Source organism: Montipora capricornis, chromosome 11, assembly GCF_036669925.1.
Source record: "Montipora capricornis isolate CH-2021 chromosome 11, ASM3666992v2, whole genome shotgun sequence".
NCBI classification, from domain to species: domain Eukaryota; kingdom Metazoa; phylum Cnidaria; class Anthozoa; order Scleractinia; family Acroporidae; genus Montipora; species Montipora capricornis.
The window spans coordinates 28,642,985-28,656,295 of record NC_090893.1 but is presented as its reverse complement, the minus strand read 5'-3'; the positions used below and the strand labels follow the sequence as shown (position 1 = coordinate 28,656,295).

General features: G+C 40.3%; 1 protein-coding gene across 5 annotated transcripts in view; it reads left to right on the top strand.

Annotated features, from left to right (window-relative positions):
* Positions 1-463: 463 nt before the first annotated feature.
* LOC138023711 (N(6)-adenine-specific methyltransferase METTL4-like) overlaps positions 464-13,311 on the top strand; it is a 49,144-nt gene continuing 36,296 nt past the window's right edge. For 4 of the 5 annotated variants that reach the window (XR_011126749.1, XR_011126750.1, XR_011126751.1 and 1 more), the window contains exons 1-7: positions 464-671; positions 2,208-2,285; positions 2,675-2,783; positions 3,503-3,673; positions 5,549-5,624; positions 6,644-7,518; positions 8,171-8,262. Coding sequence is in view for 2 of the 5 variants with exons in the window: in XM_068870755.1 (XP_068726856.1) it covers positions 498-671; positions 2,208-2,285; positions 2,675-2,783; positions 3,503-3,673; positions 5,549-5,624; positions 6,644-7,518; positions 8,171-8,262 (1,575 nt within the window). In the remaining 3 variants the exon portion in view is untranslated. Of the gene's footprint in view, positions 672-2,207; positions 2,286-2,674; positions 2,784-3,502; positions 3,674-5,548; positions 5,625-6,643; positions 7,519-8,170; positions 8,263-10,454; positions 10,784-13,311 lie in introns of those variants that run through there. The other variant, XM_068870754.1, reaches the window with a different exon arrangement.

Sequence of the window (13,311 nt, the reverse complement as noted above, 5' to 3'; positions counted from 1 at the left end):
CGTACATCTTCAGAAGTGACAGTTCAAAAAATATTCAAAATATGTGTGAAACCTTGAGAGAGACTAGTAACTAGGTTAAGAACAATGTTCTTAACAAATGTAACATAAGCAGTGAAAACTGGCTCGGTTTATAATGCGTTATACATATGTTTATCACCGCAGTTTGTTTATTGCATTTGCGTTATGTCTTTTCGTGTGGTCTATTTGCGTATGCCTTTTCGCGTTACGCCTATTCGCGTAATGACTTGAAGTGGGTGTTCGCCTTTCAGCTTCCCATCGAAGCATTCGCAATTTTGAAAACAGAGGATTACATTTTGTCATAGATATACCTCTATGGAAGAGCCACACAAACCCTTACTTCGGTAATGCACTGAGCTTGGGTTATCTGTGGCGATTTCTTAACCTCACCTCCTCTCCCCTCAAATGTTTTCGTTCCCAGGGCTTTCTCATGACACCTGTGAAACTCGCCTGGAATATTCTTGCCTTTCGACCTTAAAATGTCGATAATCGGTTTGTCTGACAACGGATTTCTAGTTGATCACAAGAAGAGTATTTCTGATTCAGTTTCAGAACTATCTATTTCATGCAAATCTAGTTTATTTGCTTTGTTTGAGCCGTACTTTCGCTGCAGTGACAGTACTAGTACTAGTTCTGGAACCCGAAAACGAAAGGTGAGCCCGTCTTGACAGATTTTTAAGCCATTTAACAGAGGGAGAAAGATTTACAGATTTTGGAGTGGTTTGTATATCGGTTCACTTTTGTCTTATAACATCGACTGATCGAACTTAAAGGGCCCCTCTGACCAAAAAATCAATTCTTATCTTTCTTTGGATTTCAAAACTATGTTAACTAAACACTGAGCGACCAAAGTTTTAAGCCTTGATTTTACCCTTTAACATCGAAACCGGCCTAAACAGGCCAGACTTAGTATTTTACTCTGTCTAACGCTAGACGATTTTACTCATCAATGGGGAAGCCCCGGGAGTCAATGGGTTAAAATGACACCTGTTTATTTTAACTGGAATTTTCCTATTTAATGGTCTGCCAGTACTGACTTTAAGATCCTGAGAGAGCTGGATAGAGGAGAAAATGACGTCAAAGGCTCATTAGTTTAAGAATGCAATGTGTGTGTACGGGGCTGAATTAATATGCAGCATGGGAGTTTCGCGCTTTCAGACTTTTAAACTCACATTTTGCATATATAATAAGCTGCATTGACACACATGGAAATTTTAAGCTTTTGAGCCTTTGACGTCGCTTTTCCCTGGATCCAACCCTCTGAGGTCCAATCAGCCAGTTTTGAATATGACTAATGGCGGACCATGAAATCCAAACTTTCACTCAAAGTGAACGACTTTTAGATAAAAATCAAAGCTCAAAATTCTGCCAGTCGGGTGTTAAGCAAACACACGTTCAAAATCTGGAGAAAAAAAGGAAGTGATATTTTTTATCACAGGGGTACTTTAAGAATGAGCAGCCTAGGTTTGCAGGTCATTGTTTTACCATAACGGAAAACAACCCAAACGTTAACAAAAATGCTAACCTTAGACGTAAACATTATCTAAAGCATAGCATTTAGGCCTAATGCTACAACAGGTAGCAAAATTGGTGAGACAGTGCCGTTAAAGAAAACATCTTTTCTAGCTTCCAATGCCCGCTGTATCTAGAATTCCAACCTTTCCTGCTTCCCCTCTTCTGCCCCCTTTCAATGTTGACTGTTTAAGCTTTCTGGAATTTTTTGTATTGCTATCAATGTACATTGATAAGGTGGGGGGGGGGGGGGGAGGGGGGGCTGCAGTGTGGGTGATAATAGGTAAATTAATATTGCGCCAAGACGGTGAAGTGTCTCCACTAATTTTGCAACTTGTTGTAGCATTATATTAGTTAAGGTTTATTGGGTTGTTTCAGCTATAGGGAAACAATGACCTGCAACGCTAACCTGTACCCTGCAGTTTACAACCTCCATGCCAAACAGCCCCTTTTTGTTGGGGTGTTTGGGGGCATGCCATTTTCAAAAGGGGCTTCTAAATGCCACAATTAATGGTCACGTTAAGATGACTTCACATTCATCATCATTCTCAGAGTGCATTACATGTGTATTCTCCTATTTCCATTCCACATCAGTACTACACCCAGCCAACTCCACATCCTCTGTCATAGCCTGTATTATCTTCCTAAAGTCGATTATGTTTTATCCAATGCTTCAGCGCAAAAAATCTTTGATCAGTGCTGGTGTTGTACACGTATCTGAGGAGGACAGAGCCGCTCATATCTATCATCAAAAGGTACTTCAGTAATTTTAAGGTATTATCGTTTGTGTCACTATGTTGAACATTACCTCTTTTGATTTGTAGTCGAACCAATTAGCAGAGCAAAAGAGAAAGCAATGTGAATCCTGAATGAAACAAGTTTAGTGTGACTGCGAGAATCATGTACATGTATGCTGCTTCTGCTTAATTACGATAAGCTGACTCTTGAATTCTTTCATGCATATCAGTAATAAGTAAATTCACATGATTTTTTTTATGCCAGATGGAAGAAATAAGCACTAGTCTTGTAAATGTTTTTGAAGACTACAAAATTGCAATTTTGTCAGTCTTTGAAGTTATTTACTTGTACTTGAGTTCAAATTGACTTGAATTCATGTCATTACCTGAACTTTTTTTTTCGGAAGGTGAGAGACGTAATTGAAGTGGGAGTGCATAGTCTGGTCAAGATTGGAGTGGATAAAAAACATTTTTGTCCTGAAGTTGAATACGTAGAACAAGATATCATGCTGCCAGGTGAAAACTATTCAGAGCTACTAGATCAAGTCTTCATTTAGAGGCAAGAGGAAGAATCACCTCTTAACGTGCTTCAGTGTGTGTTATGTGGTGTTGAATATTGTCCTGAAGCAACAAATAATAATTTTATGGAAACAGATTTGAATCCTAGCCAAATACTTCAAGAGAGCGTTTTAACAACTTATGACCTCTAAGCTCCCCATGGGTATTTAAACTGTGTCTATGTCTACTGGACCCATTGATTCCCAACCCCCCAACCCGGTGACAAGTAAATTTGTCTGGCATTAGACAGAGTAAAATCTCACTCTCAGGGATCAATGGGTTAATAATTATAACAAGGAAACATTTTTGTGAGTTGGTCTAAAGATTCAAGTTGTTTTAATGACAGCAAAAGACTGAGATAAGCTTGCAAGAAATCTGATGTGACTTATATTAGCATGTCATTGTGTGTATAATTGAAACTAAAGCCTGAAAATAATGTATAAATCATGTCAGTTTGTATCCCCCTCCCAATACAGCTACCATTTATTTATGGTGAATCATGTGTTGGCCTTGTAGTTGCATGGGAGAAATGCTGGCCTGGTCCCTCTGATACCATGCTCAGGTTACAAATAATTGACAAAAGAGTTATTGTCAACAACCTTTCAGCACATAGTAATTTCTTGCTGTATAACTTTTACAATTATGGTATTATTCCTTTCCATACTTCCAAAATTTAGCTGACCAAGGCCTGGATTTAAGAAATGTGAAAGATCTTTTTGGTCGCATGATTTTCCACCCTCAAGACAGTCCAAGGTTGCTAAATATTTCTGGACAAGATTTTGTTTTACCTGAAAACTGTAGCTTCTTGTTGTCTGATGCCAGCAACTTATCCCCTCTTGTTGTTCATGGTAAGTCACACATACATCCTAAAAAATTTAGTTTTATCAAATCAGTTGATAAAGGTTGAATTACCACTATAAAAAGATTGGTTTTCTGACATCTCAAGTGTTAGCCCTTCCCAGAGCAATTTGTCAAGTTGCATAGACGAAAGGCTGAATGCTCTACATATTATTTTTACTATTATAATAATAATGGTAATTGAACCCTTGTTAACATTGTTTGAACAATACCATAATTATATGGCATAGATATGTAGAGCAACACTACAATGTTTGTGTGGAGTTGAAATTCCATTTTCCTTCAAAAGTCCTTGAATGTGGTGGAGGAGAAAGCAAATGAATTGTATCTCCATGTACAATTTAACAACTTGGAAACGCTGGTGACAACCCATGCAATTGCAGGGAGGGGGGGTGGGAGAGGGTGGTCACGGGCACCCCAGGACCCCCCTATTTACGCCCTTGACTTGTACCTGTGCCAATATGCAGCATGTGTAGTGTATGTACTGTACAGCACACTTCCCCAAAGGAAAACACCGGTTCCCAGTTGTCCACCAAAGTTAAGTCAATGAGTTAATACCTGGATGTGTGACCGTCCAGGAATACCACGGGCTGTACACTCTGGGGAGTCATGCTGGCATAAGTTTATTGGTCACTAACTATGCCTCCCACTTTTGCCATAGTACCCCCTAACCCCCCCCCCCCCCCCCCCCCCCTGCATCTGGCTGTGGTGCTGTGCTCTGACATCAGACATGACCGTATAGCAGCTGCCAGAGGCACCTTATGTACATGTATACATTCAGCCCAAATTATGTCCAAAAAAACCCACTTATCCCCTGAAATGCCCCTGTGGGGGAATGATCAATGAATTAGAGGGTACATTATGTTTCTTATCAACAATGGCATTGGATCTGTCGGTGAACCAGATAAGATACAAGCATTGTTAATCGTTGCTTTGGATGAATGATGTTATTGTCAATTTTACAGGCCAGGGTCTGAAATTAACTTTTTTATATGGGCGACAACTGGCGACTGGATAAAAATTTCAGTCACTAGATGGCAAATTGTGGTCGCCAAAAATGTTCTCCTGAAAATGCACGTTTTGAACTTCTTTATGGAGACTAGAAAGCGACGACCGCGCGGTCTTGTGTATGTCTCAAGCATTATTTTTCGCTTTCGAAAGTGGACATTTTGGAGAGAAAATGTACCCGACCAGGAATGTAATGAAGAAGTCCATCTGCCCATTTGTTGAAAATTTCAGCCACGGAAACACCAGTCACGTTCTGTCGCACACGAGCCGCCATGTTATTACTGTGCTACATTCCTCACACCAATCCCTCAAATCTCTATACTGAGTCGCAGTTTTTTCGCTTGCAGTACGTATTTTATGAGAAACCGCAAAAAAACGTGACAGCTTGTGACGTTATGGAGACCTATGGAGGTAGTTAACGGGAAAACTCCTTTCATTTTTATTTCAAAAACATCGGCAGGATAAAAAGTAAGACACTTGTTGGCAAACGGCTCTGAACTTAATAGTAGGTCGCCCACTGGCAACCAACTGTGAAATTCTGGTCGCCAGTACTCAATTTTTAGTGGCATTGGCGACCAGGAAGGCGCAATTTCAGACCCTGCAGGCATAATTTTCTCCTTTTGGAACATAACTGTGAAAGGTAGTACAGTATGCTAACAAGTGCTCTGTTTCATTTAGGTGGCTGGTAAGACTAACATGTATAAAATGGAAGAATACCGGTACTCCTTCTGTACCAGACTTACAGAGGTGTTCATGGCACTCAAATATTCCACTGTACAACGATCACTCAAATATCCCTTTTTTTTTTTACAACAATCATTATTTTAACAAATTTAAAACCTTTCTTCTTTATTCAGCCGAGCAGAATGGTCTCTATGATTTGGTGGTGTTGGACCCTCCTTGGTATAACAAATCGGCCAAACGAAGCTCAAAGTAAGATTTTATTGTAATTACAAGTAGGAAAGGAAATGGAAAAGGAAAAAGAAAGGAATTTTATTTAAGCGTCTAGTCGTTCTAGCGCTGGAGCACTAAATGGGGACACTGTAAACTGAAATTAACAATCAACGCAATTCAAGTCAAATGTTGATTTTTGAGGAGAGGGGAAAACCAGAGTACCCGGAGAAAAACCTGTCGGTGCAGAGAAGCGAACCAACAAACTCAACCCACATATTATGACGCCGAGTCTGGAATCGAACCCGGGCCACATTGGTGGGAGGCGAGTGCTCTCACCACTGCGCCACCCCTGCACCCCAGTATTCTAGTGACCCATTGACGCCTGAACTTTATGGGTATGGGGGGTCCACAGTGTTTTTAGTGAAAGTGACAATTTTTTGGATGAACAGTGAGTGTGTGAGGAGGGGCAATCCTACAAAATATCTGGCAGTGCATAGATGAAGTAAGTTCCAGGTGACATAAATTACTCTGTTCCAGTCTCACAGATATGGTTTGTATTATGTTGTTGACTGTCATGAAGGGGGGTCACAGCACCCCAAGACCCCCCTGGCTATGCCGCTGAGTACCCACACACTATTACAGTAGAGTAGGGAATAGAGATTGTGGTGTTGTGGCCTGTCCCCCATAGTAAATGAAGGTATGAAGGGTAGTGGAAAAAATCCCTTGTTTTTGCCCTTTGAGACCTAGTTAAATGGTGTACCCAGAGTTAATATTTAATATTTTAATATTAACTCTGTTGTGCCTTCCTCAATTTTGCTAATTAGTTCAGTAGCATCCAAACCAGTTGTCAGAAGTTCAGAAGTGTTACTCCTAACTGGGAGTGTTAAGATTTTTGCCAAGGATCCCAGAGTCTTCCTTAATAGATCTCTTTATTCTGTAACCAGGGCAACACGTACACCTTACATTTGCAAGTACTCGGATAATTTCCAAGTATGTCCAAGGCATCATTGATAAATACATTAATTTACAAAATAACTCTGTTCAATGTTTCTTCGCAGGTATTCCTTCATGTCCTTATGGGAGATCAAGTCTCTTCCAGTCCCTCGTCTTCTTGCTCCTGGAGCTCTGGTGGGAATCTGGGTAACAAATAAGCAGAAATATCTTAGGTTCACCAAATCAGAGCTTTTACCTCATTGGTCACTTGAACTGGTAGGCGAGTGGTTCTGGGTCAAGGTTACAAGACGAGGAGAGCTGGTGACAGTATTGGATTCACCTCATAAGAAACCCTACGAACCACTTCTGATTGGACGATTTCAACCAAGGATGAAAGTATTTGCGAGTGAGAGTCTCAGTTCAGCAATGGACTTCAAAAAGCAAGATAATTGTCTTGGATCAGATTTACAATGTAATTCACCTAAAAGAAGGAAAATAGAGCAATCTTGTGATTTTGATAATACTGACACATTTTTCATTTGTGGCACAGACAGAAAGTTTTCTTCGTTGACACCAGAAATCACATCAACAGTTTGTAAATCTGTATCTGACTTACTTTGTGCTGAATGCAGTAGAAGCAAAAATGACATATCCAAAACTTCATCAACAATAGTGGCTTGCCAGTGCTTAAATCATCACAGTTTGAATTGTCAAGAAATGTTCCACAAAACTAAAGGACGTGCATCAGTAGAGATAAGATTGAAGGACAATGTTAAACAAAATGCAACGAAACAAATACCATTTGTTGGACAGAGTGTGAGAAAGAGGACTTGTGAGGCTGGCATGCATTTAAGTCTGGAAGAATGTGATAGAGAATCTCTGCAAAATCCAACTGGCAAAGTTTCGGAATCAGTTATTGATGGTTGTAACAAGTTGCCGTATCACCAAGTAATATGCAGTGTGCCTTGCAGGATCCATTCTAGAAAACCACCCCTGAACGGTGAGCTTTAAAGATAATTCTTTATTATATTTCTGGCAAGCACTAGTCTTGCACAGAATAATAAGTTAATAACACCATAGAAAACTATTGCTCATTTGCTTTCCTTTGAATATAACAACTTTATAATTTCACCCAGTTACTAAAGTTAGAATTGTATTCGTACAGCATACTACTACTACTACTACTTCCACCGCCACCGCCACCGCCACCGCCACCGCCACCGCCACCGCCACTACCACTACCACTGCCACTACCACTACCATTACCACTGCCACTACCACTACCACTGCCACTGCCACTACTATTACCACTATACCACACTACCGCTACCACTAACACTTCCTCTACGACTTCCTCTACCACTTCTATTACCACTACCGCTGCCACTACCAACTGCCACTACCACTACCACTACCACTGCCACTGCTACTACCACTACTATTATCACTATACCACACTACCACTACCACTCCCTCTACCACTTCTTTTACCACTACCACTACCTCTACTACTAGTAGTAGTAGTAGTAGTAGTAGTAGTAGTAGTAGTAGTAGTAGTAGTAGTAATAGTTCGTTTTTATCAGTTTTCTTTTCCTAGATATCCTGATGTAACATTTGTAATATATACATAAGTATTTTTCGTCCTGTTTCAGAAATCTTCGCTAAGTATGTTCCTCCACAGTCACGATGCCTTGAGATGTTTGCACGAAATCTAACCCCGAACTGGACAAGCTGGGGTAACGAGGTACAGTGATTGTATAAAGATTTTGCTTTCGAGCACCAGAAAGAAACTGGCGTTTATCCAATGATTATTACTAAATGTTTGACCTCTGATATTGCGTTTCTAGCTTTCGGATTGGTTCACTCAATCTCGGTTATCAGCTGGTATACCGTATGACCTAATGTGGAAACTGATTGCGTCAAGTGTTGCCAAGCTGAAAAATCTGTGCGTGAAGCGAAATTTTAATTTCCAAGGGTCCAGGCGTTCAGAATTGAATGAAAATTTATTAAAACAATCATTCAATTCGTGCTTGTTGTATGCGAGACTGGTTATGACTTAGAGCGGTTTTCAATCGAGTGTCGAAAGTAATTAGCGAATTGCTTTGGTTTATGATTACCTCACTCAGTGATTGGTTCAAAGTTCTCGCGCCAGTTTTTCAACCAACCAGAAGTGAAACCAAAACCAATCGTGGCTCGCGCGTGCACATTTTCCCGCGCTTTGTGTCGGCTACGTGTGATTTCTTCGAGTTTTGATTGGTTTACTCGATTGTCTCCATCCTTTTTGATTGGCCAAAGTAATTACTTTGGCTTTGGTTTTAAGACATTCCACTGAAACTCGCTCTATGTCCAAAAATGCACCTAATTAGGTGCACGTATCCAACGCGCGCTCGTGGAATAATTAACTGAGATCTTTGAGTTGAGCGACAAAACAAGCTTTTAGACTCATCCCGCTCTACTGTACTTTTCTTCTTCCGTCAATCAATTTGAAAAGCAGAGTATGAAGTTTCTTACCCTGGAAACCAAAGGTGCTCATTGGTCAATTTTTTGGTGGAAACATTACATGTAGCACGATGGTTACGTGCTTAGACACAAATAATGCGCTGTCTATTTCTTGGCTGGTTTCTCTTGCTCCATAACCTTCAATTGCACTTATCTAACCAATGTTCGATAAACCAAGCCAACGCAGTATCTTTTTGAAGGTTTTGGTCTAACTTTTGGCATCTTTAGGCTTGGGTTTTGAACCTTGATTGATGGAAGTATTATGAGGATTACGGAAAACGCACTAGCTTTCGAAATGTAGAAGAGTAGCCGCCTGCACGCTTCTCAGACCTATTTTAATCACTTTCTGTGGAGAAAATTCAGTCAAATCCTTCAGCCAATCGCAACGCTCGCGGGCAATCAACTCGGCCAATCAAACTACAAGAAATTTTAAACGTGGGAAACTGCGTGCAAACAAGTCATCATTTCGTTCTTGCCACTGGTTGGCCAAGCAAATTGCGCGTGAATTTTACTTTGGACCAATCGCGGATCTTAGACTGCAAAAGTGTAGCCGCGCTAAAGCAACGTCATTACCTCGTACAAACGGCACTTTTTCTTGATGAAACTGCGATGCTTCAGGGTATCCCTCTTAAACGAGATATAGTAGGATACCGTTCTTTTCTCCCTTTTTAAAGGTGAAATTAGTAGCTCATAGAACAGTTTTAATTAACTACCTTATGAAATCTAGAATCTCGCGCCAAATTCTCTGAGATTACAAATGTAATTCTTACTTTCCCGCACTTTTCGCCGGCTGCATGAATTTTCTTTGCGAAATAATTGGCTGATTTAATTGTTTGTGTCTGTTGTCATTGGCTCTCAATTTGAAAACCAGAAAAAGCAAGGCTGATTGAAGAATTAAGTTTGTTTATTGACACCTCTCGCAGTCACACTAACTGAATTGCAGGTACGGTAAGGAGAAAACAGAACATTACAATAATAAATGCAGTTAACCAAATACTTAAATACAATACAGTAGCTTCTCTTAGCGATCCATGTCCTGTCATGATAGGACATGTCCTGAAGGTCCTGTGCACATTTGTTTGTCACAAAGTTCCCGAAGCGGTTGGTATTAACAGGCATAAAGTTTTTCAGCGGCCTATACCCAAGGCGGGTACAAATACAGTCGAAGACCGGGTTCTGGCGGTGAAGGAATGTATTGTCGAAAGGCACTACGGTTTTACAATGATGAAGAGGGTAGTGTATTTTGAAATATTGGCTTTATATAATCTATTCCTTCACCATTCAATCTGCGATACTCTTTTTGGTTTGTGATAATATATACATTGCTGATTAGATCATTCATTAGGATTCTGTGCTTCTATTTTCTTATGCTGGTACTTGCTTATATACAGTTGTACTGAATTAGAAAACCAAAACAGCTCTATTCCTTTTTTTTAGGTCTTGAAGTTCCAGAGTGTACAGTATTTTGATCATTTGACATCAAAGGACGAAGGAAATCGGAGAGTTGATCCAAAGTAGACAACCTTCCTTTGTGTTATATTCGGAAGGCTCTTAAGCTGTAAATTGTAATGTAATTATTTTTGATGAGGATAGTGATGACATCCACAGATTTTTTCCAGGCTTTCTTGGCAAGTGCTTACGTTCCTCCTTACCTGCAATGATCTCCGACTCTAGCTGATGTACTTCAATTTCCGCAGTTTAATTAACAATTATTCCATTCGCGCTTGTTGGATATGAGACTGGTTTTAGCCAACGAAGCGCGTAGCGCCGAGTTGGCTATTACCAGTCTCATATCCAACAAGCGCGAATGGAATAATTGTTTTATTATATTTTCATTAAATTCTGAACACTTGTACACTTGGAAATCAAAGCCAGTCAGTTTCCAGCTTGTCAACAACTGACGCAATCAGTTTCCATATTAGGTCATAAGGTGTATGAGCTGATAACCGAGATCAAGTGAACCAATCAGAAAGCTAGAAACGCAATATCCGAGGTCGAAAATTTAATAAATGGTATGATCTGTAATCATAGTTAACTGGGAGATTGTCCGTTGGCCAGCGGGTGATCGCCTAGCGCATGCGCATTTGAGTCATTGCTGTAGAGAGTCGCCGTCGTGGTTTCCTTTGAGAAGCTTTGCCGTTTTGCCGTTGGTGGGAACAATTAATGTATTCTATATCATTCATATGCAAAATGTTGATAGCGTGGTTTTGTTAAAACGTGTTTCATAACAGTGAAACTAAAGCTATCCTCTCGGAAGACTAGCCATGTCATTTATTTATTTCTCGTTCGTTGGTCAAATAAGGATACACTAGTTGTAAGTTACGCACAATAGGAGTGAAAGGTCTGAGGAACTCATTCGTGGAAAGAATGTGCGATATTTAACAATTATACCACGAGCGCGCGTTGGATATGAGATGATTATATGCAACGAAGCACCATGTCTTTTATTGAAAACTCCCACAAAATATGGATAAATCTTGCCTACTTTATCTTGTTAGGACCAAAAAATATTGATGCGTACAGTATTCGTTGAATTTGGTATAAGAGCTCATATACTATGATGGCTTAGCCAATAAAAACTCTAGAATTGCATTATCCAATGATCTAGTCTTTTATTGAAATAGATTAGTATCACCCAACTATTGGACTAATGCAAATCCTGCATTTTGATTGGCTACGCTACCAGAGGACTATTAGTAATAGTCCTCGAGTAGCGAAAAGCGCCGGTGACGCATTCTTTCGTTTTATTCCCAAATAAATATTTCATCAACTTACATTTGCTAACTTTGTTAGTGCCTTTTTTGTCCGACTAGTTGGGTGATACTAAAACAATTAGATCCTTCGCCCTCAAGGGCCACGGGTCAATAGCCCATTCGGCTTCGCCTCATGGGCTATTGATCCGTAGCCCTCGCGGGCGAAGGGTCTAATTGTTAATTAGTTAATAGAGTGTTTCCAGCCGACGTCACGGCGGCCATGTTGGAAGAAACAGCGGCCATGTTGGAAGGGTGAAATATTCTCTTGGGAATTGAACTCCATTTTTATGAAAATTCCGACTTTTGTTTTAGTATGCAAATATGGCTGCTGGTCACATGAGCGAAAACACTCTACAGTCACGACCTAATGTTACGACTTTTAGCTCATTTTTTAGTCCCAGTTACAAAGGTAACTTCTTTCATTTTAACCCGCACCTCACATTTATTCATTAATCAGTCCTTTCACGGGAACACATGAGCTCAACAAATTGACCTGCTCCCATCTGAGTGGCTTCACATCTCGGTTTTTAGAGCATTGCACCGGCATCGCGGAGGGAATGGGTTCGAATCCCGTTGAGACCTCCTGGGGACCCTCCTGGATTTTCAAGTGTCTGTAAGATAAAATTGCTTCACCCCTTTAAGCCCCGAGGGGCTCCCCCGTTGACGAGTAAAATCGTCTGGCGTTAGACAGAGTAAAATCTATAAGTGGCCACTAGGAGTTGCAGGGTCAAACTGTCCAGAGAAGTGCTAAGTTCACTTCTTCCTTCCACACGTTTCAATCATCACTTCAACATTAGAAGACAGCATAGGAGATTTCAAATAGATGAGTTTGTTAAGATACAAGTAATAAGAGAACAAGCGAAAATGGCTGGTTTTTACATGTACAAACAGTCACGGTATCACCTTTTTGAAAGGAAAAGCGATCTAGCAACGGACTAATAGCGACCCATAAATACACTCGAACAAGGAGTAAGATATGGGCAATTAAGAAGAGGGAATGAACAGCAAGCTATCACATCGTACTTCAGTATCGAAGTTAACTTACCAAGCTAAGCCGTCTTCAACGCAAGGACCCTGAGTAGAACAAGCCAGAAGGTTGATACGGGCGCTGGCTTAACAACAATCGAACTATATGGAACAACAGGAATCACATGGTGAGGAGGTGAATTCCTATTGGCGGAGCGTTTTAAATGGTAATTGGCCAGTATTGAACTTTGATTAGTACTCTGAGTAAGTACATCTTGATTAAAGGAATCTTTGACAATTTGAGCACCAAGTTATGCACGTCAGCATTTTCTCATAAAGTAACAGCAACGAGGGTTTTCAACATCATGCACACATGAATGTCTACATAGATTGCTTCGTGGAGAATAGTTGCCAATCGCGTGACAAACACGTGAGAGTGGTGTTTAAGACACGTGGGCTTAGCAAAGCCTCTGTAGAGTTTATTAACGATTGTAGGTCGGTACTAAATCGGTCAAGATTATTATTTTTTTTGCAACAAACTTTATTACAACAGTAGAAAAAAAAAGTGCAAATAT